Below are 27,302 nucleotides of genomic sequence, written 5' to 3'. Positions count from 1 at the left end.
ATGTAGCCTACACAATTTTGTTTCTCTTCGCGTACAGATGCTGCATTGGTGATAGGTTTGAGATATTAATGAGAAACCTGTAAGAACTCATTGAAGCTTAACGTTATGGTGACAGTGGATGGAATCAGGCAGAATTGGGGTGGGGTAGGGTTTACTTTGCTCACACAGCTGGGCAGGGTTTAAACTGATTTGGCTTCTAGTTGCTTGCAATTTCAACTTCCTTTTCCACTGTACATCACTGGCGTTCTCCTCTGCCAAACTAGAGAACCAGCACTGTGTTCTGCTTGGTTCATCAACAGTCCAAGTTAAAGCACTGAAAAGCTGGAGGAACTTAGCAGGTCTCGCAGTGTCCAATTTCAGTTAGCCCTCACCACATGTGTTCCCCTCTCCCCTTTTGATCTACTTCTGCTCCTTACGTCCCTTTTTTTACTCACCTTTCTCACCAAATTCCCACCCTTTCCCCTGCCATACCCCATTTTCATCCATCTCCCTTGTGGATCCATCCACATTAACCCACTGGATCTAAGTCCCCTTCTGGCCCATCTGCCCTTGATGGGTTTCCATTCCTGCCTTTATCACGGTCTCCCAAGTTCACCCCTCACCCTCCCCATCATTTTTCATCTCACCCTGTGTCACCAATCTCTAATTAGTCCCACCCTCTCACACCGGCTATCTTTTCTCTCCATGATCTGTTCTGCTGAGGAATTTCATCTTAAAACATCAACAATTCCATGCTAAGGGGCAGCACAGTTAGCGTGTCATTATTACAGTGCTAGCTACCCGGATTTGAGTCCCATGTTATTTGTAAGAGGTTTGTATGTTCTTTCCATGTCTGCATGCGTTACCAAGGGGTGATCCAGTTACCTCCAACCCTTCAAGACATACAGGATTTGTCGGCTAATTGATGTATTTAGAGGGCCCCGGACTTGTGGGCCAAGAAAGCTTGTAAAAAATTTAGCAATTCAAGAGAGCCACTTGAGTGGCAATAGTGTTATTTATGGAAGTGGAGTGCTGCCATTATTCTGCACAGACTAAATGACAATAAGAATATAAGAATAGAGCAAACAACTATATAATTAGGGCAGCCATTGCACTGTTTTCCTTCATGTTGTGACAGAGTATATAGATATGTTTTTGGGAGGTAAATTGGGAAAAGTTTGTTAGAGTAGGTCGCATACAAACATTTTAAAACAGATCTTATTTGAAATACTGGAGCTCTGCCCCATGCTAGACATATCGGCTGCACAGCTTTTGCAAGAGCTGTGAAGAGTGCTCAAGAGACTTCACTAATAGATTGTTGTTTACAAAAGACAACAGATGAAAGATCTTGTTGGAGCCACAGATTGTCTGGAGTTGTTCTAAGAGGCTCATATGGTTTTGAAAGCAGAGTGTGTCAAACAGGCCTTGTCTCAGAGAGAGAAATACACACATACAGATCACTTCTACAGTGTTACAGCCAGCAATAGCAGCTGGGACTGGAACAGGACAAGCTGGAAAGCTTGTGGAAAGCCCCATTTGGAAGATGGCCTTATCAAAGCCCTTGTGGTTCGTGCAAGAGGAGATGACTGGCTGTCTAATGTTTCACTTGGAATAAGAGTATCAAAAAGGAACTCTATGGTGACCTGAAAAAAAGAGATAATCATCTGGTAAAACGTGAACGGGCAAGTTTCGTCAGCAAGACACTGGAGTGGCTGATGGAAGTGCATCAGTTGTGGAGGTCCTGGAACAACAAATCTCTCTAAAAATTCCACAAACCTTCCTGAGCAGTAACCATGGACCTTTCAATCACCAAAGCCTGGTGAACTTTATAAATGTTAAATTCTGTGCACAGTATAAGAATTTCCTGCAACCACTAAACTTGGAGGAATGAGAAGTGAGATTGGTCTGTGAACCAAAGAACTTTTCTGAACTTACACAGACATTGCATACACATGCACTTAGAATTAGAAGGGGGTGAAGTTAGTTAATAGTGATAAGTCTTCCAAAGGCGCTACAACCAACTGAAAAACCTCACAAAGATTAGCGTATACAGAGCCGTTGTCATACCCACACTCCTGTTCGGCTCCGAATCATGGGTCCTCTACTGGCATCACCTACGGCTCCTAGAACGCTTCCACCAGCGTTGTCTCCGCTCCATCCTCAACATTCATTGGAGCGACTTCATCACCAACATCGAAGTACTCGAGATGGCAGAGGCCGACAGCATCGAATCCACGCTGCTGAAGATCCAACTGCGCTGGGTAGGTCACGTCTCCAGAATGGAGGACCATCGCCTTCCCAAGATCGTGTTATATGGCGAGCTCTCCACTGGCCACCGAGAGAGAGGAGCACCAAAGAAGAGGTACAAGGACTGTCTAAAGAAATCTCTTGGTGCCTGCCACATTGACCACTGCCAGTGGACTGATATCGCCTCAAACCGTGCATCCAACCAACCAATTTTCCCTTGCAACCGTGCCTGCCTGTCCCGCATCAGACTTGTCAGCCACAAATGAGCCTGCAGCTGACGTGGACATTACCCCTCCATAAATCTTCGTCCGCGAAGCCAAGCTAAAGAAGAAGTGATAAGTTAAAGTTTCATTCTACTTGCATGTTTAAAGATAATTAAAAGCAATTTTTGTTTAAGTAACCATTTGTCTTGGTGAATATCTTATTGCTGCTGGGTTTTGGGGTCCTCTGGGCTCATAACAATGTATACTTTTTATTTGGGATAAAGTTTATTTTTAGAAAGAAAAATCCTCTTTTTCCATTCAAAGCTATTTCATCCACAGAGTTCCTCCAGCAAGTTGTTTCAGATCCCGGCACCTGCTATTTCTGTGTCTCCGGGCTGACGATCTGGTTGGCAAACTTACTTCTGTTGGATCTTGGAAATATATCTTGGTGCACATGACAATTATTAATTCAGTTCATTCAGTGTGAAGTTTGGGGCTGATGAATTTCCAGCTTTAAATAGTAAGCAGAGAAAAGGAAAGTAAAACATTGGGATTTAAAGTAAGAGATGTGATGGGAATCAGAATGTGTGCGAAGAATGTGGAAATCTTTCAGAAAAAAAAAACGTTTGTTTTCAGAAAAAATGTTATTCTTGGGGGTGCAATACTTGGGATGGTTTTTTTTAGAAAGAATAAGTCGTTATTTCAGTGGTAGTTAACATATGGTTTGATCAATGTTAAATTTAAGGTTTACTATTAAATATTTTAAAATGTGTCTGATATTCTGTATTCATGATACTTTAAGACTTTAGTATAAGAGGTTCGATTTTTCATATGTGAAATCTAATGGAGAAGCATTTGGACGTGGTTGGCCTCTCAGCAGTTCTTGTGATCTCCAATGGTCTCAAGTTCAAGCATCTCAACAGACAGACAACTCAGAAGCAGAAAGAGGGACACCACGTTCCCCAGCTCTCTGTGTTAAGAATGGTATTTGAATCCCTTCCTGTAATATTTCCATTCTATAAAACTCTGGTCGGACCACTCTTGGAATACCTGGATTACTTTCAGTTCTTGTCACCTCATTACAGGAAGGATGTAGATGCTTAAGAGAGGGTGGAAAAGAGATTTACCAGGATGTTGCCTGGATTGGAGAACAGATCATTTGAAGAGATAGTCATTTTCTCCTTGGAGGTACGAAAAAAATGAAAGGTGACATTATAGAGGTATATAAGATTATGAGGGGAGTAGATAAGGTGGACAGACAGTCTCTTTTCATAGAGTGACAATACCAAATACCAGAGGACATCACTTTAGGAGAAAGAAGGAAAGTTTAGGGGAGTTGACAGAGGTAAGTTTTTAACTCAGAGAGTGATGCATGCCTGGAGTGCATTCCCAGGAGTGGTGGTGGAGGCTGGTGCAACAGGACATCCAAAAGACTCTTAGATCGGCACATGGATGCAAGAAAAGTAGAGGGATATGGTCATAAGCTAGGGAAGTATTAGTGGGCCGTAATGTGCTGTAATGTTCTATTTTCTATGTTCTAATTGGTTTATCAATCATGCACCAGTTTCCATGTCTTTCTAATGGTTAATTTCCTCTTTCTTTAGACTTCACTTTAAAAAATTGATTACCTTCCCATTTGCAGCTCTAAAAATTAGGGTATTTATTTTTTTACAGGTGCCTACTAATCTGCTGCATGTGTACAGCACTTTTAATCTTTATTTCAGATTTAAGCCATTTTAGTATTACTCAAAGTATTGCAGCATATGAGTTGTTAAGTTTAAAATTGAACAGACTTTAGTTTCTATTGTATTTAACTTTGGTTCCTTGAAGCAGCGGCTCATTGTGCTTAATACGCAGGGTCATATTGGGCTCAGCAGCACTGGTTTTAGGTCCTCTCACTTTGAAATTGAGGGATTTGTGCCAACAGAGTGTGGCCAATCAATCATGACCTTTGAGGTTATAGTGAAAATCTGGAATTCCCACAATGCTTGATGTTTCCTTTTAATTCAATAGAACATCATTACTTAACCACAAAAATAGCAAATTACAACATTTAAAAGTACTCTATATATTTCTTTGGCTTGGCTTCGCGGACGAAGATTTATGGAGGGGGTAAAAAGTCCACGTCAGCTGCAGGCTCGTTTGTGGCTGACCAGTCCGATGCGGGACAGGCAGACACGATTGCAGCGGTTGCAAGGGAAAATTGGTTGGTTGGGGTTGGGTGTTGGGTTTTTCCTCCTTTGCCTTTTGTCAGTGAGGTGGGCTCTGCGGTCTTCTTCAAAGGAGGCTGCTGCCCGCCAAACTGTGAGGCGCCAAGATGCACGGTTTGAGGCGTTATCAGCCCACTGGCGGTGGTCAATGTGGCAGGCACCAAGAGATTTCTTTAGGCAGTCCTTGTACCTTTTCTTTGGTGCACCTCTGTCACGGTGGCCAGTGGAGAGCTCGCCATATAATACGATCTTGGGAAGGCGATGGTCCTCCATTCTGGAGACGTGACCCATCCAGCGCAGCTGGATCTTCAGCAGCGTGGACTCGATGCTGTCGACCTCTGCCATCTCGAGTACCTCGACGTTAGGGGTGTGAGCGCTCCAATGGATGTTGAGGATGGAGCGGAGACAACGCTGGTGGAAGCGTTCTAGGAGCCGTAGGTGGTGCCGGTAGAGGACCCATGATTCGGAGCCGAACAGGAGTGTGGGTATGACAACGGGTCTGTATACGCTTATCTTTGTGAGGTTTTTCAGTTGGTTGTTTTTCCAGACTCTTTTGTGTAGTCTTCCAAAGGCGCTATTTGCCTTGGTCGGGTCAGATACAGCAATGAGCTCTCTGAACCCTTCTCCATTAACAATGGCGTGAAGCAAGGCTGTGTTCTCGCACCAACCCTCTTTTCAATCTTCTTCAGCATGATGCTGAACCAAGCCATGAAAGACCCCAACAATGAAGACGCTGTTTACATCCGGTACCGCACGGATGGCAGTCTCTTCAATCTGAGGCGCCTGCAAGCTCACACCAAGACACAAGAGAAACTTGTCCGTGAACTACTCTTTGCAGATGATGCCGCTTTAGTTGCCCATTCAGAGCCAGCTCTTCAGCGCTTGACGTCCTGCTTTGCGGAAACTGCCAAAATGTTTGGCCTGGAAGTCAGCCTGAAGAAAACTGAGGTCCTCCATCAGCCAGCTCCCCACCATGACTACCAGCCCCCCCACATCTCCATCGGGCACACAAAACTCAAAACGGTCAACCAGTTTACCTATCTCGGCTGCACCATTTCATCAGATGCAAGGATCGACAATGAGATAGACTCTATATATGATGTATTGAATAATGCCATTATCCCATTTACTGAATTGTGATTTTTAGATCAGATCAGATTATACACTATTTATTGTCATGTAATAAAACAGAAATGTAATATTGCCTGAATATGCCTTTAGTCTGCCTTAATGCAAAGATTTGCCATTAGCTTTGCCCGGTGCCCCTTAGAGTGTCTGTGCGTTCGACCCGCAGCCTCTGTAGCCACACTTGATTACGTTTCAGTTCAAACCGTCAGCGGCCCAAGCCCAGATCCAAACGTCTGACATAATGAGGATGCCTGAGGCCCTTCAGGAGCCCTGCTTGCCTTCAGCATCCTCTCATGTCCCATTTCTGACACCTGGTTCTCGCGACCCAGTTTCTCGTGAGCCATGAAGCAGTTTTGGAAGGGACAAGGGCTTTTCCCAATAACGAATATGGAAGGGACAAGGGCTATTCCCAACATTGCTTACCCAAAATCAAACATGGATCATTGTATTTATCTAATTTGTCCAGTAATGAATATGGAAGGGACAAGGGCTTTTCCCAACATTGCTAACCCAAAATCAAACATGGATCATTGTATTTATCTAATTTGTCCAGTAATGAATATGGAAGGGACAAGGGCTTTTCCCAACATTGCTAACCCAAAAACAAACATGGATCATTGTATTTATCTAATTTGTCCAGTAATGAATATGTATAATGCAGACTTTTAAGATGGTTTATGTTTCTTTTCTGCAGTGGGAATATAGAGCATAATGAAACTCTGCACGACAACACCCTCATCCTCGCGATGCCTCTGAAACATGAAGTAGACACAGCTCTTACAGGGTAAATATGATCAATGCTCTGACACATTTTGCAGCTGGAATATAATTTGCTAAAGAATAAATAAAGGTGAGGAAATCGGGTGGAACTGTTTTGGTAAGGTTTAAGATCAAGTTGAACCTCTCCAGTGGGTCATGGATCATTGAGAGGAGATGGCCATTGAGTAAAGGGTAATAATAAGAATGGGCATCTTTTGGCTATAATTGTGGAGGTGTGTGGTGCAAAGAGCAGCTGGTGAGAAGAGGAACCTGTTTGCAGCATAAGCGGGACTTTGAATGGAGGTCATTATCCAAGAAGTAGAATTGGAGGCTTTGGAATGGGAGATCATGGGTCAGTGGAGAAATCTCAGAAGCAAGGGCTGGTATTGTGGGCAGACATAGATGTTGCACAACAATTTTGTTTTCCACTCTTTCAGTGTGTTATTACAATACTCAGGCACGTTTGCCCAGCAAACCACAATGAAAGGGCAATCTGACTGGCTGTGCTGCACTAACAAGAAAGAGCAGGAGGCTGATTCTTGTTTAAATTTTAAAGAACAGCATGATAACAGACCCTTTTAGCCACCCAAATACACCATTAACCTATAAACTCACAGGGAGAGCATACAAACGTAAAGACAATGCTAGATTTGAATCTGGATCTCTGCGCTGTAAAAGTGTGGTTACCACCACGTTAACAGTGCTACCCAAATCTAATTGTTGTAGTTAACAGGATTGGAGGGAGACCTTATTGTGTTGCAATATAAGTGCAGAATCAGAGAAGTGGAAGAGTTTTACAGATACAGAAATGTAATATTACACCAAATTGCTTTAGCCTGCCATAAAGCAGACAAAGGTTCGCCATTAGTCTTAGCACTGCCTGGCATCCCTTATAGTCAAGAGAAAGAGAAGCAAAAGAGATTCCCCCTCTGAGTCACTGGGTGTCCGTGGATTTGCCTCCAGCGTTCCCACAGCCTCTGCAGCTGCACAAGACCCCATTGCATTTCAAACCATCAGCGACCCGAGCTCGGATCCAAATGTCCGACGTGATGAGAAAGCCTTCAGGAGCCATCCTTGCCCTCAGCATCCTCTCAAATCCCGGTTCCGATACCTGGTTCTCATGAGGCTGTCGCCTGCAGACTTGTGTGAGTCATTTGATCTCAAGCTCCCAGTAGCCTGTCCACAGCCTGTGTGAGTTTCTCACCCTGCAAGTCACCAACAGGTGTGTGTCTTCCGTCACCAAGCCCCTTGCTGGCCCACCACCGTTGTCACTATCCTTGGTCTCATCTCCTCCACTTCTCCTTCTTAATGGGGGGGGTGGTGGTCTCCCTGGCGCTGGCACCCTGTGCCAGTCTGCTCCTCCCCTGAGGCGGAGACACTGCCATCTTGGAGCCCAGACCCCCGCAGTCACAGAATTTTAAATAAAACACCGTTGGCTCCATTCACAGGCTGTTTAGAGCCTACAAGGAACTGCAGACGGTAGGACCCCATGGGGGGAGTGCTTTGTCTCCGCTCCCCACTCTTCCCACGTCCACACCAGTGGCAACTGTTATTCCAGCAGCAGCACCGGTTTTTTTTTAAGACTTGCAAAGTGATCAAAAGGTCAAATAATGCTCCATGCATTAAGGACTCTAAGGAGGCACTAGTTCTGTCTGCATGGTTGCCATCTGCACTTTGCATCAGATGTTTTAAGCCTTCAGTGCTGTCAGACAAGTTCCTCATTGACCTTCTTGTGCCAAGGAAAGCAAAGTGCAATATTAGAGACCTTCTTGTGCCAAGGAAAGCAAAGTGCAATATTAGAGTCAATGCTTTACTTATTGTGTTCATTGGCTCATCAATCATTCCTCCAGTGCTAATTCTGGCCTTAATCTTCCAGCAATTTTTAGCGGAATAAATCATTTACTAAATGATTTATTTTGGCACAACAGGACCTGTGTTTTCTCTGAAACGTACAGCAGAGATGGTTGTATGTAGTTCATTGGCTGGTGTGACCGAGACACAATTTCCAGTTGCATTTTGACCCTCCCACAATCTTGATCTATTTTTCTGTGCCTTGATTCTTTGGTCATAGCTGTTCTCAAGAGGAAGCTTGGGATGGTTTTTTTTTTATTTATTTTTTCACACCATAAACCACATTGACCATGATACATAAATTTTCCTTTTCAAATATATACAGTGTCATTTTCTCCCCCCCTCCCTCCTCCCATCCCACCCTCCCTACCTCCCCCCCCATCCATTTAAAGTACAAAATCTAAGATACATTAAACCCGTCAAACAATGTTGTCATTCAATAAAAATAAACAAGAAATTCCACTGAGTCAATTCTTTTCATTTCCTTCTCCTTTCGTTAATTTAGGTAGTGAATGTCCCCGGTAGGTTTTCTCTATTGTGTTTCATGTAAGGCTCCCATATTTGTTCAAATATTTCAATATTATTTCTTAAACTACATGTTTTTTTTTCTAATGGAATACATTTATTCATTTCTATATACCATTGTTGTATTTTCAAATTATCTTCCAATTTCCAGGTTGACATAATACATTTTTTTGCTACGGCTAGAGCTATCTTAACAAATCTTTTTTGTGCATCCTCCAAATCAATTCCAAATTCTTTGTTTTTTATGTTACTTAGGAGGAAGATCTCTGGATTTTTTGGTATATTGTTTTCTGTAATTTTATTTAATATCTGGTTTAGATCTTCCCAAAATTTTTCTACTTTCTCACATGTCCAGATTGCATGAATTGTTGTTCCCATTTCTTTTTTACAACGAAAACATCTGTCAGATACTGTTGGGTCCCATTTATTTAACTTTTGAGGTGTAATGTATAGCCTGTGTATCCAGTTATATTGTATCATACATAACTTCGTATTTATTGTATTTCTCATCATTCCAGAACATAACTTCTCTCATGTTTCCTTTTTTATCTTTTTATTTAAATCTTGTTCCCATATTTGTTTAGTTTTACCATTTCTTTCCTCATTCTCCTTTTCTTGCAGTTTAATATACATATTTGTTATAAATCTTTTGATTATCATTGTATCTGTAATCACATATTCAAAGTTACTTCCCTCTGGTAACCTCGGACTGCTTCCTAATTTGTCCTTCAAGTAGGATCTCAATTGGTAATATGCCAGCACTGTATCTTGAGTTATATTGTATTTATCTTTCATTTGTTCAAAGGATAATAATCTATTTCCTGAAAAACAATTTTCTATTCTTTTGATCCCTTTTTTCTCCCATTCTCTAAAGGAACGGTTATCTATTGTAAAAGGGAGTAACTGATTTTGCGTCAATATTAGTTTTGGTAATTGGTAATTTGTTTTATTCCTTTCTACATGAATCTTCTTCCAAATATTGAGCAGATGATGTAATACTGGAGAACTCCTACGTTGTACCAATTTTTCATCCCATTTATATAATATGTGTTCAGGTATCTTTTCCCCTATTTTATCTAGTTCTAATCTAGTCCAATCTAGCTTTTCCCTTGTTTGGTAAAAATCTGATAGGTATCTTAATTGTGCGGCTCTATAATAATTTTTAAAGTTTGGCAGTTGTAAGCCTCCTTGTTTATACCATTCTGTTAATTTATCTAGTGCTATCCTCGTTTCCCCCCTTTCCATAAAAATTTCCTTATTATTTTCTTTAACTCCTTGAAGAATTTCTCTGTCAAGTGTATTGGCAATGCCTGAAATAGGTATAATATCCTTGGGAAAATGTTCATTTTAATACAGTTTATCCTTCCTATTAGTGTTAATGGTAAATCTTTCCAATGCTCTAAATCGCCTTGTAATTTTTTCATTAGTGGATAATAATTGAGTTTATATAGATGGCCGAGATTTTTATTTATTTGTATACCTAGGTATCTTATTGCTTGCATTTGCCATCTGAATGGTGATTCCTTCTTAAACTTTGAGAAATTCACATTATTCATTGGCATTGCTTCACTTTTATTTACGTTAATCTTGTAACCCGACACTTCTCCATATTCCTTCAATTTCTTATATAATTCTTTTATTGATAATTCTGGTTCTGTTAAATATACTATAACATCATCCGCAAATAAACTGATTTTATATTCCTTGTCTTTTATTTTTATCCCTTTTATATTATTTTCTGTTCTTATCAATTCTGCTAGTGGTTCTATAGCTAACGCGAACAATAAGGGTGATAGTGGGCATCCCTGCCTTGTTGACCTGATTAAGTTAAATTGCTTTGATAAATATCCATTTACTGTCACTTTCGCCAATGGCCTCTTATATAATGCTTTAATCCAATAAATATACTTCTCTGGTAACCTGAATTTTTGCAATACTTTGAATAAATAATTCCATTCTACTCTGTCAAAGGCCTTCTCTGCGTCTAAACAACTGCTACTGTTGGCGCTTTACTCCTTTCTACTGCATGAATTAAGTTAATAAATTTACAAATATTGTCTGTTGTGCGTCTTTTTTTAATAAATCCAGTTTGGTCTAGATTTACCATTTTCGGTACATACTCTGCTAATCTGTTTGCTAATAGTTTAGTTATTATCTTATAATCTGTGTTAAGTAATGATATTGGTCTATATGACGCTGGTGCGAGTGGATCTTTCCCTTGCTTTAGTATTACTGTAATTATTGCTGTTTTACATGAATCTGGTAAGCTTTGTGTTTTATCAATCTGGTTGATTACTTCCAGGAGGGGAGGAATTAATAAATCTTTAAATGTTTTATAGAATTCTATTGGGAATCCATCCTCTCCTGGTGTTTTATTATTTGGTAATTTTTTTATTATCTCTTGTATTTCTACTATTTCAAATGGTTCTATTAATTTATTTTGTTCCTCTATTTGTAATTTTGGTAGTTCAATTTTAGTTAAAAATTCATCTATTTTGCCTTCTTTCCCTTCGTTTTCAGTTTGGTATAATTGTTCATAGAATTCTCTAAAGTTTTCATTGATCTCCGTTGGATTATATGTGATTTGTTTGTCTTTTTTCCTTGATGCCAATACCATTTTCTTAGCTTGTTCTGTCTTAAGCTGCCATGCTAGGATTTTGTGCGTTTTTCCCCTAGTTCATAATATTTCTGTTTTGTCTTCATTATGTTCTTCACCACCTTATATGTTTGTAGTGTTTCATATTTTATTTTTTTATCTGCCAATTCTCTTCTTTTAGTTGTATCTTCCTTTATTGCTAATTCTTTTTCTATATTTACTATTTCCCTTTCCAACTGCTCTGTTTCCTGATTATAGTCCTTCTTCATCTTGGTTACATAACTTATTATTTGCCCTCTAATGAACGCTTTCATTGCATCCCATAGTATAAACTTATCTTTCACTGATTTCGTATTTATTTCAAAGTACATTTTAATTTGTCTTTCAATGAATTCTCTAAAATCCTGCCTTTAAAGTAGCATGGGGTTTAATCTCCATCTATACATTCTTAGAGGAAGCTTGGCATGGTTGAAGAGGAAACTTGAAGGGCTGATACATTAAAGCATCACAGCAAGTAAAAAAAAAAGTTACAAGGGTGAGAGCTACGCTTGTAAACAGTCGAAAGGAAGATGTAGATGGCTGGTGAATACAAAACTGGAATGAGAATGTGTTTTAGTTGGAATTTAATTGGTATAATTTGTACCATCATCAGAAGTTGGTAAGAGAAGAACAGGTGGTGAAGCATAATCATACTTCAAGACCACAAGACGTAGGAACAGAAATAGGCTATTTACCCCATTGAGTCTGCCCCGCCATTTAATCATGAGCTGATCCATTTTCCCACTTAGCTCCACTACCTGGCCTTCTCCCCATAACCTTTTGATAGCCCTGGCTATCAATACCTTAAATACACTCAGTGACTTGTCCTCCACATCTGCCTTCGGCAAGAAATTCCAGATTTACCACTCTCTGGCTGAAGGAATTCCTGTGCATCTCTGTTCTAAGCAGGCACCCTTCAGTCCTCTTCCCTCTTGTCCTAGACTCTCCCACCATGGGAAACAGCGTTTCTGCATCTACTCTTGTCTGTGCCATCCTTCTCTTCATGACATTGATTTCTGGTAGCCGGGAACATTGGCTGTGGTCTTGCTGAAGTTAAACCTCTGAGCCAGCTGTACTTTGTGAGTTAGTGAGAGATACTTCTGCCGTTTGGCATTCTCCACGGAGCAGCTGGAAACAAATGAAGCCGTAATCAGAGGCTGAGATACAACTCTCTCCCTGGAAGGACTGAGGACACATGAGAACCTGCAGATGCTGGAATCTAGAGCCACAAGCAACCTGCTGGATTGAGCAGCATCAGAGTGGGGGTGGGGGGGGGGGGTGGAATAAAGAATGGTCAGTGCCAAGCATTGATTCATCAGGGCAACCTCTCGCACCTCATTAACTTGTTCCTCTCATGTCTGCAGATCAAAACATTCTATGCGAATAAGTTATTGTTCAAATTCACAAAGATCTATGTTTAGTATGTTTGAATATACATATTCATGTTTTCATTTGTTCTCTTATCTATTGAATTGTTAAAATTGCAATAAGATTAATATTATTTTAACTCATTTGCGTTCTGAATCCAAAGTATTGTTTCTGATAGAGTTTCAACTTCATTTCAATTCTGAATTTCAACTTTAGCATTTATTTGCTTTGTTACGAGCTGCAAGCATAATTACAACCCGTACTGGCTTATGCGTAGCTTAATCTTGTTGCCTGGCACAGTTGGATCTTAGTGCTATTTCATTTGTCTTCCCATGATATTTCTTTTAATAGGTCTATTTCTCCAGCCTCCTTTGTCTACGGTGATTCGGTGGATGGATCATCATTTATTCAACTGGATGATATGCCCTGTTTGTTCCAACCATTCAACTTGACATTTCAGGTGAGTCATCTGAACCAATACTAAAACAGTTAAACCCTTGCTATACAGAACTGACGGCGATCGGTAGATGCCAGATAAGTGTATTTTCCGGTTGCTTGAGACTTACTCTTGCAATGCCTAACCAATACATCTGCATTAAGATTAGAGTTTACTTGCATGAATACATAAACCTTGAAGCATTTTACTTTATTTTCAGTCATATTTGAAAACATTTAACTGTTGCTGCATCTGCAGGTTCCTCCCCCTCCACAGAAAGACAAACAACAACATTATAGGTAATTATTCCTCCCCCAAGTTTACAGATAAAACCTTTGACTGGGGCGAGTCTTACTAAGCAGGGATAAGGAGAGACTTTTAAGAGAGTCGCCCCAAAGGTGAGCAGCATCAACCAGCTCTTTGTCTGGCCGATGTCATTCCTGTTTCACGCAACAAACAGCTGCAATGAGCAAAGCACGGCCAAAGTCCTCCACTGACTAAATATTTGCTCCCATCTTCACCAAAGGTTTATGTGTTACTTAAGAGAACATTTACTTTTACAATTTTAAACACATATTTGTACCTTTTATTTTATTCTTATTTAATTACATTTTTTAATTTATTTTCCTTGGTTTTTTTTGCACGTTGCTTGAGGCTGCTGGTGGCTTGAATACCAGGGATTTTACTGTATATTGCTACGCTATTGAATAACCTGAGGTTTTGTTAGGGCTTTAGACTTTTGATGAGATCTGGTAGAGGAAAATACTGAAACTTTAAAAGAAAGGACAAAATGATCTGCAGGTTTGCTAACTACTGTAAAATCCTCAGTATCTGGCACCTACTGGTATCATGGATGCCGGATATGCGAATTTTCTGGTTGACTGAGACTCACTCTTACAATGCCTAACTAATACACCTCCATTAAGAATACACTGGTTAAAACACAAAAGTCAGGGCAAAATGTAAAGTGATTTGTAAAAAAAATCAGTATTGTAGTCTATAATTATGTAAAATTCACTTTATTCAACCGATTCCCATAACTTACAAAATTTAAATTTCAATTCAAACCCCGGTTGCCGGTGCTGTAACAGCGATGCATTAACTGCTGTACTAACTGTGCTGCCGTCATAATTAACCACCCCCCCCCCCCCCAACTTTACAGATAAAGACTGACTAATATATTTAATACAAATAAAGATATACACTCTTACTAGGCAAAGATAGGGAGATATATTGTGAGAGTTGCCCCAGCAGTCCGCTGCATCGACTGGCTCTTCATCCTCATGTTTGAGTCAAAACCTCAGCTCAACCCGACTCATCTCCATGTCAGTGTCCCCATCAAACCTTCAGTTCACCCGACTCACCTCCAGTCCATGCCCCGGTCAAGCCCTCAGCGCAACCCGACTCCCCTCACGTCAGTGTCCCCATCAGACTCTCAGCGCAACCTGACTCCCCTCCACGTCCGTTTCCCAGTAGGACTCTCAGCACACCCCGACTCACCTCCATGTCAGTGTCCCCGTCAGACCCTCAGCACATCCCCACTCACCTCCATGTCAGTGTCCCCATCAGACCCTTAGTTCAACCCGACTACCCTCCACATCAGTAACCCCGTCAGACCCTCAGTTCAATCTGACTCCCCTCCACGTCAGTGTCCCCATCAGACCCTCGGCGTAGCTCCCTTTAATTTTAAACTCCATCGCGAGACCGTAACAGCATTATGCCACCCACTACCCTAACCCTGTCACCATCATAATTAACCCCCCACCTTCTCCAAAGTTTACAGATAAAGCCTTGCCAACATACATGATAATATACTAATAATGTTAAAGACTGTCACCAGATATGTATAGGAACACTTGGGAGAGTCGCCCCAGTGGCGAGCACCATCGGCTGGCTCTTCATCATGGGTGCTGTCATTTTATTCAAGCATGACTTTATTGAAACTTTATTCAAACAGCTGCTGCTGGCGGGGCATGACTGGGTCGCTCCGCTGGCTGAATGTTTACTCCCAAGGGATTGTGTGTTGGCTTCTCTTTCTCTGAATGCAAAGGGCACCGGGCAATACTAAAGAGAAATCTTTTTTTGCCTTATAGCAGAATTAAGGCCATTTCATATGATATATTTCGGTTTTATTACATAAGAATAAATATTATCTGTTGTATTGGGAAACTAGAAGATTGGGAAAACTTTCAAAAGTCACCAAAAAAAACCAAGAAAGCAGTAATGAAAGGAAGTATTGATTGTGAAAGTAAACTCTTCTTCTTTCTTTGGCTTGGCTTCGCGGACGAAGATTTATGGAGGGGTAAAAAGTCCACGTCAGCTGCAGGCTCGTTTGTGGCTGACAAGTCCGATGCGGGACAGGCAGACACGGTTGCAGCGGTTGCAGGGGAAAATTGGTTGGTTGGGGTTGGGTGTTGGGTTTTTCCTCCTTTTTCTTTTGTCAGTGAGGTGGGCTCTGCGGTCTTCTTCAAAGGAGGTTGCTGCCCGCCAAACTGTGAGGCGCCAAGATGCACGGTTTGAAGCGTTATCAGCCCACTGGCGGTGGTCAATGTGGCAGGCACCAAGAGATTTCTTTAGGCAGTCCTTGTACCTTTTCTTTGGTGTACCTCTGTCACGGTGGCCAGTGGAGAGCTCGCCATATAACACGATCTTGGGAAGGCGATGGTCCTCCATTCTGGAGAAGTGACCCACCCAGCGCAGCTGGATCTTCAGCAGCGTGGACGCGATGCTGTCGACCTCTGCCATCTCGAGTACTTCGACGTTAGAGATGAAAGCGCTCCAATGGATGTTGAGGATGGAGCGGAGACACCGCTGGTGGAAGCGTTCTAGGAGCCGTAGGTGGTGCCGGTAGAGGACCCATGATTCGGAGCCAAACAGGAATGTGGGTATGACAACGGATCTGTATATGCTTATCTTTGTGAGGTTTTTCAGTTGGTTGTTTTTCCAGACTCTTTTGTGTAGTCTTCTAAAGGCGCTATTTGCCTTGGCGAGTCTGTTGTCTATCTCATTGTCGATCCTTGCATCTGATAAAATGGTGCTGCCGAGATAGGTAAACTGGTTGACCGTTTTGAGTTTTGTGTGCCCGATGGAGATGTGGGGGGGCTGGTAGTCATGGTGGGGAGCTGGCTGATGGAGGACCTCAGTTTTCTTCAGGCTGACTTCCAGGCCAAACATTTTGGCAGTTTCCGCAAAGCAGGACGTCAAGCGCTGAAGAGCTGGCTCTGAATGGGCAACTAAAGCGGCATCGTCTGCAAAGAGTAGTTCACGGACAAGTTTCTCTTGTGTCTTGGTGTGAGCTTGCAGGCGCCTCAGATTGAAGAGACTGCCATCCGTGCAGTACCGGATGTAAACAGCGTCTTCATTGCTGGGGTCTTTCATGGCTTGGTTCAGCATCATGCTGAAGAAGATTGAAAAGAGGGTTGGTGCGAGAACACAGCCTAACACAGAAAATAAAGACATATTAAAAGTTTTTAAAAATATTTAAGCAGAAAAGAGTGGTTCAAGTGAACCTTGGAAGATGAGAAAAGAGCAATGCAGAAATGGCTGAGGCTTTGACAGACCACAGTGGAAGACATGGGTTTCATGGCAAATTTACTAGAGTTCGTTGTGGATACAAAGGGCCAGGTAGATGTTGTGGACTTTGATTTCCAGTGGGCATTCAATAAGGTGTCACACAAAAAAAACCTAATAAGGGAAGGATGCATGGTGTTGGGAGTGACATATTAGCATTGATAGAGGATTGGTTAACCAACAAAAGGCAGAGAGTTGGAATAACTGTTTGTGGAGCAAAACATGCTACAAGTCTACACAGGCAAGACGCCCCCCCAGCCCCAAACTCTTCCTCCAGTACATTGATGACTATTTCGGGGGGCCTCATGCACCTGCACTGAGGTCATCAATTTCGCAGCCAATTTCCACCCTGACCTCAAACTCACCTGGTCCATCTCCGATGATCCTCTCCCTTTTCTGGATCTCTCTGTCTCCATCTCAGGAGACTAACTCTCCACTGACATTTATTACAAACCCTCTAACTCTCACACTACCTGGCACTTACTACAGGACCCCTTCACCAGGCACATCTTTCCTTCTCCTCCCCTCTCAGCCTTTCGTAGAGACCACTCCCTTTATGACTCACTTGTTCACTCTTCCCTCACCACCCATCGATCGCCCTCCCCCTCCCTCCCAGGGCACCTTCCACTGTGGTTGCAGGAGGCATAATACCTGCACCCACATCTCCTCCCTCACAGACCTTTCAGGTGAAGCAACACTTCACCTTTACCCCCAAAGAACTCATTTACTGCATCTAGTGCCCCCTCTGTGACCTTCTCTACATTGGAGAGACCGGTCGCAGATCAGGAGATCACTTCGCCCAGCACCTCCTCTCCATCTGCAATAAAAGCGACCTTCCCGTAGCCAACCATTTCAATTTTGAGTCACGCTCTCAAACTCACATGTCTGTCCATGGCCTTTCACACTACTCCACCCTGACCACCCGCAGATTGGAGGAACAACACCTCATTTTTAATCTGGGCACCCTCCAACCCCAGGGCATGAACATCGAGTTCATGGCATTCCACTAATCAGCTTGCCTCCCTCCCCCGCCCCTCCCCCTTCTTTATTTAGTCATTCCAGTTCCTACTTCCTTAGTCTCTCCACCTAGTCTGGACTCCTTCCCCCACCCTTCCTGCAGAGACCCCCCCCCCCCCCATCTATTATCTCCCACCCTCACCACCCCCCTCATCCCTTCCCCCTTTTGTTCGGATCTCTCATGTTCCCCCATACCTTGATGAAGGGCTCTAGCCCGAAACATTGGTGATGTATCTTCACCTTTGCTACATAAAGGTACTATTTAACCTGCTGAGTTTCTCCAGCATTTTGGGGTTTTTTTTCCACATAACTACCGTGTCAACAGAATCCTGTGTTTTACCTCTGGAATAACTGGGTGTTTGTTTTGTTGGCCAATAGTAGTGAGTAGATTCCCGTAGAGGTCAGTTCTGGGCTCTCAACTGTTCACAATATACATAAATAATTTGGAGGAAAGGACGAAGTGAAACGAGTCCAGATTTACTCATGACATTAAATTGAGTTGAGACAAAGAATCTTTAGAGAGAATGGGCAAGGAGTACAGAATAGGTCAATGTCAGGTCATCCACTTTGGAAGGAAGAATAGTAAATTGGACTATTGTTTAAATGGTAAAACTTTGCAGGATGCGCAGCAGTGCAGAGAGATCTGGGAGTGCTGTGCATGAATCACAAAGAGTTGGTTGGTTTGCCAGTGAAACAATCAAGAAGTCAAATGAGATGATGGCTTCATTGGCAGTGAGACTGCTGAACGACCAAAGGAACTGCTCACACTAACCACCCGAGATTCTCATAGACATGAAGCAATATTTATTATTTTATTTATATCGATGAAATACTTGTCCGCATCTGTATTGTTTGTCTGTATATGAGTTGTGTCTGGTTGTGTGTCTGCGTGTTTTGCACCGAGGATGTGTTTCGTCGGGTTGTACTTGTACAATCTGATGACAATAAACTCGACATTACTGGATGGATTGAATTTAAGAGCAAGGTGATTCTGAAGCAATGGCAGGGTACTCCACACCTGGAGTACTGTGTGCAGTTCTGGTCTCCTTACTTGAGGAAGGAGATTCTGGTTTTGGAGGGGGTGCAGAGAAGGTTCAGTAGATTGATGACAGAAATATGAGGATTAGTTTACAAGGAGAGATTGAGTTAGTCTGGGACAGTGCTGAGCAGGTTTATAAAATTCTGACAGACATTGATAGATTGGATCATCTGAATCTTTTCCCAAGGGTAGATGTGTCGCACATTTGAGAATGTGTTTTAGCTGAAGGGGAGAAAGTTTAGGGGAGATGTGCTAAGCATATTTTTTACACAGAGAATGGTGAATGTTGGGAACAGAGTGCCAGAAGAAGATACAGGTACACAATCCTTTATCCGGAACCCTTGGAAGACATTGTGTTCCGAATTACGATTTTTCTGGATTTCGTAAAGCCAGATTTAAACCCTCCTGAATTATGCTGCCGTATCCACGCCCACCCCTTTCCAGTCATGCTGCCACTCTCCCCCCTTTGCCCACCTGACTCGCGCTGCCAGTCTCCCCCCTTTGCCCACCTGACTCGCGCTGCCAGTCTCTCCCCCTTGCCTGCCCCACTCGTGCTGCCATCTCTTTCCCCAATTGCCGGATTTTGGAGCTTTCCGAATTTTAGATGTCCGGATAAAGGATTGTGTACCTGTACAACAGTAGCATTGAAGAGGGTTCTAGATGGACACATAAATATGAAGGGGATGGAGAAATATCAATTGAATGGACACAGAAGAATTTTAGTTTGATTTGGATGTCACGTTCAGTATAGACACAAGGGCTGGAGGGTCTGTTCTATGCCCAATACTTATTGGAGTTTAAAAGGATAAGGAAGATTTATGGAAATATATTTTTTATGAAATAAATAGATAAGGTAAAAAGAAGGAGATTGTGTCCACTGGCAGATGAGATGAGAACTGGGGGACATAGTGTCAAGATTTAGGGGAGTAGATTGAAGACAGGGATGAGAAGGGACTGCTTCTCGGAGAGAGTGGTGAGTCTGTGGAATTCTCTGCCCAATGAAGCAATAGAGGCAATCTCATTATTTAAGATAGTAAGAGAATTAAGATTATGGGAACAAGATGGGTAAGTGAAGCTAAGTCCGCAACCAAATCAGCTATGCTCTTAATGAATGGCGGATCAGGCTCGATAGGTCAGATGGCCAACTCCTGCTCCTATTTCTTATGTTCTTGTATTAGTATTTCACTGGTAAGTGTAAGGTAATGCAGTTTGGGAGGATGAATAACGGTAAGACGTACAATTGGCCCCGACATGTCTAGCATGGGCAGAGCTCAAGTATTTTAAATAAGATTTGTTTTAAAGTATTTGTATGTGACCTACACTAACAAACCTTGCCCCAATTTATCTCCCAAAAACATATCTATATTCTGTCACAGTAGGTCAACTCGCCACTGCAAGTCGCCCCTAGAGTGTGAGTGAATGAAAGAATCTGGGTCGGGAGGGGAGTGAGGTGAATGTGTGGAGAATATCAAGTGTAGGATCAGTGCACAATTGATGGCTGAGGGGTCAAAGTTCCTGCTTCCCTACTGCCTGTCTTTATGGCTCTATGGTCTGTAAAGGCAGCAACACAGAGGTATTGGATGGGGATGGAATCGCAGGATGCTTGCCTAAACCTGGGCTGTAGTATAGGAGAGCAGGGAGGTCTTGATGGAACTTTGTAAATTATTGCCAAGTCAAGTTTATTGTCATCTGATTGCACAAGTACAACCTGACAAAACAGCGTTCTTGGTCCTCAATACAAAACATGCAGACACACAACCAGACATAACACATGTAAGACAAACAGTTCATATTGCAGGACAAGTATTCATACATACAAATACATAAATATTTCGTCATAAATATGAGAGTCTCGGATGGTTAGTGTGAGCAGTTCCTTTGGTCGTTCACCATTCTCACTGCCCGTGGGAAGAAGCTGTTCCTCAGACTGGTGGTGCTGGCTCTGATATTCCTGTATCTCTTCTCCAGTGGGAGCAGCTGAAAGATGCTGTGTGCGGGCGGGGTGGAAGGGGTCCTCAATGATTTTGCACGTCCTCTTCAGGCAATGATCCCGATAGATCACATCGATGGCAGGCGGTGGGCAGGAATGTGAGACCCCGATGATCCTCTCTTCCACTCTTATGATCCTGTGGATTGAACTCCGATCCATTTCTCTGCAGCAACTGACCCACACTGTGCTGCAGCCAGCCAGGACTCTTCATTAAAGCTCCCATGGAAGGTTGATGTGATGGTGGCCTGTAGCCTTGTCCGCTTCACTCTTCTCAGGAAGTGCTATCGCTGTTCTGCCTTCCTGACAAGGAAGTGTCCATGATAGGACACTCGTTTAGTGAACCACACCCCCCCCCCCCCCCCCCCAATGAACTTGGTTGGGCTGCAACTAGGGTAATGCACACTTCACTAGAGGAAGGTTGTGAATAGGTTTTGGTTAGGATTTCCAATTAGGCAATTTTTTCTTCAGTCCTGCAAAGCTCTAATATGCAGGGTATTTGGAATTCTTTGATCAGACCTTTTCTGAACATTCTTTGCAGTCTTATTCTATAAGCACTTGTGAGATATGCCATCCCTTTAAGCAAAAATATTGAAACCCAGCTCTTTGGTTTTTTTGTACCTCAATGATGGTCTTTATTTATCTAATTTATTTACAGGGCAGCATGGTTAGCGTAGCAGTTAGTGCAACACTATTACAGCGCCAGCGACCAGGGTTTGAATCTGGCACTGTCTGTACAGGATTTGTACATGATCTCCGTGACTGCGAGCGTTTCCTCCAGGGACTCCAGTTTCCTCCCACCCTTCAAAACGTCCCGGGGTTGTAGGTTAATTGGGTGTAATTGGGCGGCACTGGCTCGTGGGCTGAAAGGGCCTGTTACCATGCTGTAGGTCTAAATTAAAATAATTCTGAGAATCAAATTCCCTTTTGACAGCAGAATTGTATTATTTGCTCTCTGATGTTTGTACTTGGAATCTCTATTCGCTGCAAATGCGAGAAGAATCTTTTCCTGAAAATTTAATTTACTGACTTGAAGCTATTTTTGACCCCTGGCAATTGTAGAACTCTTCAGTTGTCCATTTACACGTCTGTTTAAAGGTAACGCTGTTGAATTGTCAAGTTTCACCTTTTGAACTCTGCCGTGATTTGACCATTTTTACATGAAGTCAACTAAAAAAAAAGGTTTTGGTTGGAAGCTCACCAATATCAACTTCCAGTCAGATTCTAAGGACAACAGCTCCTTTCAATTATTTTCTTCTACATTTTCTACATTTAGTTCGACTGAAGTGTGAAGGAATCCACCCAGCTGGATTCATATAATGTGCACAACTTATGGGGCCACATCAAGGGAGTATGTCAAAAAATAATGCATGTGTTTGTACAGATGAGACCATCAAAGGTCTTCAAAAGATCAGCAACATTAAAGTTGATTTTGATGAGCACCCAGCCAGAATTTCCAGGTGACATTTTGTTGAAATGTTTATTTCCTGTTAAGAAACAGACTGACCTCCATGCTGACTCGTTCTTAATTAGGGTTTAAATGGACAAGTGCTGAAGCTTGTGAGACGAGCAGCATTCTCCTGAAGTAAATCAAATCATTTTGTACTTGGAGCCATTGAGTCGCATAGCATGGAAATGGCTTACAGCTCAACGAGACAGTCATTGACACGAATCCCAGTCTGTGCTCCTCACATTTCCATCAACCCCTTCCGATTATAATGCAAATTGAGGAGAAGATTACTTTTTTTGTCCTTTAGCATTTTCAGCTTGTGATTATACAAACAAAAAGTATGTATTGCGACATAAACTATCTCCATTTAGAGTTGGGGGCACATGTCTAAGTGAGAGAAATATGGGTGCAGAGTTCATGCTTTCAGAAGTAAAAATTATTCACCAGACATACCTCCAGAAGCAGGGCTGCATAATATTATTTTGTTAGGAAGAGGCTCTGGATGGAAATATAATTCTGAATCCTTTTATACGGCACGATTAGCGCAACAGTATTCCATTTCCAGCGACTCGGGTCAAATCTGGCACCATCTGTAGTTTTTACATTCTCCCCGTGTCTGTCTGGGATTCCTCTGGGAATTCTGGTTTCCTTCCATTTTCCAGGGTTGGGCAGTTAATTGGCTGTATTTGGGCAAAGCGGGCTTGTGAGCTGGAAGGGCCTGTTACCGTGCAGTCCTACTCAATTGAAAAAATAAAACTAAATTTATAAACAGTAAGACTGCAAGTAATGCCATCTAAATGAAGACTGGATACATGAATGTGGCTTATAACTGAACTTGTCCATCCATAAAGAATTAACAATAGTTGTTTTTTTCCTTCATTCTTTTATTGAAGGTTATAAACATGGGCCCAAGCAGTGCACCTGGGTTGACTGTCCAAATAATGATTCCTAGCAGGCTTTTCGCAAATGGAGCAGACATCTTTCTTGTCCAGGAGGCTGTGGTGAGTACACAGGGCTGTCAGGCATCACTGCACCAACCTGCTCTCTGACACACAACATTTGCGGCGGTTTTGAAAGTTTGTGGCCTGACTTCCAAATATAATTTCGAATTATGAAACAACTGTGAAAAATTAATGGGGTGTTTAATAGGTTGTTTGATGAGAATATTTTCATACTTTCTCGGCCTGGAGGTTGTCAGATATTTTGTTCTTCTCATGAACACTTGTAAGCTTTTGGTGTTGAATGCACTGGGACATTACATCAAGACCAAAGACTTCACTTTCATTTATTGCCAAAATATTGCTCTCACTTTTTTTGAAAATATGCTTTTGACTCAGTCAAATGTTGTTTACTGAAAAGTATACAGCCTGTCTTTAAGAACAGAAACAAATATTGAACAATTATCGTCCTTTGTTTCGAGCAGCACCGATGCTGCTATAACCCCTATTGGAGTTACAATCTGCCCTCATCATTCTGATACACAACTTTGAACGTGGAATACACTGAGAATGTTGGAGCATACCAGGTTCAGTGTCCCATACTTGGTTCAGTTTACCACGCTTGGCAGAGTGTACCACGCTCAGTGCAGTCTACCACGCTTGACAGAGTGTACCACACTCGGTGCAGTCTACCGCTCTTGGCAGAGTGTACCACACTCAGTGCAGTCTACTGCTCTTGGCAGAGTGTACCACGCTCGGTGCAGTCTACCAAGTTGGCAGAGTGTACCACGCTCGGTGCATTCTACCAAGTTGGCAGAGTGTACCACGCTCGGTGCATTCTACCAAGTTGGCAGAGTGTACCATGCTTGGTGCAGTCTACCACGCTTGGAAGAGTGTACCACGCTTGGTGCAGTCTACCATGCTTGGCAGAGTGTATCACGCTCGGTGCAGTCTACCACTCTTAGCAGAGTGTACCATGCTCGGTGGAGTCTAACACGCTTGGCAGAGTGTACCACGCTCGGTGCAGTCTACCGCTCTTGACAGAGTGTACCACACTCAGTGCAGTCTACTGCTCTTGGCAGAGTGTACCACGCTCGGTGCAGTCTACCAAGTTGGCAGAGTGTACCATGCTCGGTGCAGTCTACCACGCTTGGCAGAGGGTACCACGCTCGGTGCAGTCTACCACGCTTTGCAGAGTGTACCACGCTCGGTGCAGTCTACCGCTCTTGGCAGAGTGTACCACGCTCGGTGTAGTCTACCACGCTTGGCAGAGTGTACCACGCTCGGTGTAGTCTACCACGCTTGGCAGAATGTACCATGCTCGGTGCAGTCTACCACGCTTGGCAGAGTGCACCACGCTCGGTGCAGTCTACCACGCTTGGCAGAGTGTACCACGCTTGGTGCAGTCTACCACGCTTGGCAAAGTGTACCAGGCTCGGTGTAGTCTACCACTCTTGGCAGAGTGTACCACGCTCAGTGCAGTCTACCACTCTTGGCAGAGTGTACCACGCCTGGTATAGTGTACAGTGGCTGGTACGGTGGAGCATGATGGATACAGTGGACCACACTGGCTGCAGCTCTCCGGCCACATGCCATTTGGAAATAAAGAATTTAGGAAAGGTGAAACTGTAAAAGTTTCTCTCTTGCCTCAGATAATGTAATAATTTGGGTGATGAATTGAACTCCAATTGGTCGAAACAAGTTGAAAGCTTGACTGAAATGCTTTATCTGTTTGATTGCAATTCTCTTTAAAGCCATCAGTCCCATGTCAATCAGCAATGTGTTGCATTTTAAGGAGTTGTTTCATGCAGCTACTTTGCCGCTTGGTACAAGGGCAGCACTGCAGCTAGTGAGGACCCACAGAGAGTAGAGAGTGGAGACACAGAGCTCCCCATGGGTCTTTCTGCCCAGTCCACAGCTCTGTCTCTTTGGCTTGGCTTCGTGGACGAAGATTTATGGAGGGGGTAAATGTCCACGTCAGCTGCAGGCTCGTTTGTGGCTGACAAGTCCGATGCGGGACAGGCAGACACGGTTGCAGTGGCTGCAGGGGAAAATTGGTTGGTTGGGGCTGGGTGTTGGGTTTTTTCCTCCTTTGCCTTTTGTCAGTAAGGTGGGCTCTGCGGTCTTCTTCAAAGAAGGTTGCTGCCCGCCAAACTGTGAGGCGCCACAGTTTGAGGCGTTATCAGCCCACTGGCGGTGGTCAATGTGGCAGGCACCAAGAGATTTCTTTAGGCAGTCCTTGTACCTTTTCTTTGGTGCATCTCTGTCATGGTGGCCAGTGGAGAGCTCGCCATATAACACGATCTTGGGAAGGCGAAGGTCCTCCATTCTGGAGACGTGACCCACCCAGCGCAGCTGGATCTTCAGCAGCGTGGACTCGATGCTGTCGACCTCTGCCATCTCGAGTACTTCGACGTTAGGGATGAAAGCGCTCCAATGGATGTTGAGGATGGAGCGGAGACAACGCTGGTGGAAGCGTTCTAGGAGCCGTAGGTGATGCCGGAAGAGGACCCATGATTCGGAGCCGAACAGGAGTGTGGGTATGACAACAGCTCTGTATACGCTTATCTTTGTGAGGTTTTTCAGTTGGTTGTTTTTCCAGACTCTTTTGTGTAGTCTTCCAAAGGCGCTATTTGCCTTGGCGAGTCTGTTGTCTATCTCGTTGTCGATCCTTGAATCTGATGAAATGGTGCAGCCGAGATAGGTAAACTGGTTGACCGTTTTGAGTTTTGTGTGCCCGATGGAGATGTGGGGGGGCTGGTAGTCATGGTGGGGAGCTGGCTGATGGAGGACCTCAGTTTTCTTCAGGCTGACTTCCAGGCCAAACATTTTGGCAGTTTCCGCAAGGGGCCAATGGTGTTTTACATATATATAATCCTGTGACTGTGGGGTCTTGGCCCAAGTTGGCAGCGCCTGCACTGGCAGAGGCCTTGAGGTATTTCAGACTCCAGAGAAGCAGTAAACTGCTGTAGAACACCCCCCACCCACCCCTTTTTGAAAAGGAGAGGGAGAGGAGATTACCCTAATGGATGGTGACCATGGCAATAGACTGGTGAGGTGGCACGCAGAGATGAGTTCACGTATTCCTTTAGAAAAGATAACGTATAAGTTACGAAATAATCATCCTTTTTTTAATAGTTTGGAGCCCGTATATGGATTGGATGCGTACTAATTCTTAAAATATTTTCCCATACATATGGGTGGTATGGTCCCCAACCACGACACATTTAAATGTATTATTTTAATTATTCTCTTCCATCTTTCTTTTTTTTGGGTGGGGGGTAGATTAGTAGGCGAGTGGGGTGGGAGGAAATGGGAGGGGGTATTTTGGGATAAAATATGTATTACATTGAATTTTGCATGTACAGGTATTATCTATTATTGATTACGGCAAGGTAAATAAAGTTTTTTTTAAAAACGTACTAGGGGTGTAGGTTAATTGGGTGTAAATTGGGCGGCACAGACTCATGGGCCAAAATGGCCTGTTACTGTGCTTTATGTCTAATTTTTTTTACATTAAAAAAAATTAAATTTAAAATTTAGTATTCTCTATTTATATGCAACTACCAACAACTTCAGAAGGGAAGGGGGTAGATTTTGTAGTATAGTAATATCTTTTTATGATGATGGTGGCAAAAACAAAGGCGAGAAATCAGACTGCTCAAACTACAGGGGAATCACGCTGCTCTCCATTGCAGGCAAAATCTTCGCTCGGATTCTACTAAATAGAATAATACCTAGTGTCACCGAGAATATTCTCCCAGAATCACAGTGCGGCTTTCGCGCAAACAGAGGAACTACTGACATGGTCTTTGCCCTCAGACAGCTCCAAGAAAAGTGCAGAGAACAAAACAAAGGACTCTACATCATCTTTGTTGACCTCACCAAAGCCTTCGACACCGTGAGCAGGAAAGGGCTTTGGCAAATACTAGAGCGCATCAGATGTCCCCCAAAGTTCCT

At 43.0% G+C, this 27,302-nt stretch overlaps 1 protein-coding gene across 4 annotated transcripts in view; it reads left to right on the top strand.

Annotated features, from left to right (window-relative positions):
- Positions 1-27,302, top strand: part of itga9 (integrin, alpha 9) — a 454,332-nt gene that overhangs the window by 340,336 nt on the left and 86,694 nt on the right. For 3 of the 4 annotated variants that reach the window (XM_069920313.1, XM_069920310.1, XM_069920312.1), the window contains exons 21-23: positions 6,462-6,551; positions 13,257-13,365; positions 23,298-23,405. In XM_069920313.1, coding sequence (XP_069776414.1) covers positions 6,462-6,551; positions 13,257-13,365; positions 23,298-23,405 — 307 coding nt within the window. The remainder of the gene's footprint in view (positions 1-6,461; positions 6,552-13,256; positions 13,366-23,297; positions 23,406-27,302) is intronic. The other variant, XM_069920311.1, reaches the window with a different exon arrangement.

Source organism: Narcine bancroftii, chromosome 2 (assembly GCF_036971445.1).
Source record: "Narcine bancroftii isolate sNarBan1 chromosome 2, sNarBan1.hap1, whole genome shotgun sequence".
NCBI classification, from domain to species: Eukaryota; Metazoa; Chordata; class Chondrichthyes; order Torpediniformes; family Narcinidae; genus Narcine; species Narcine bancroftii.
This window is presented reverse-complemented; position numbering and strand designations above follow the sequence as displayed.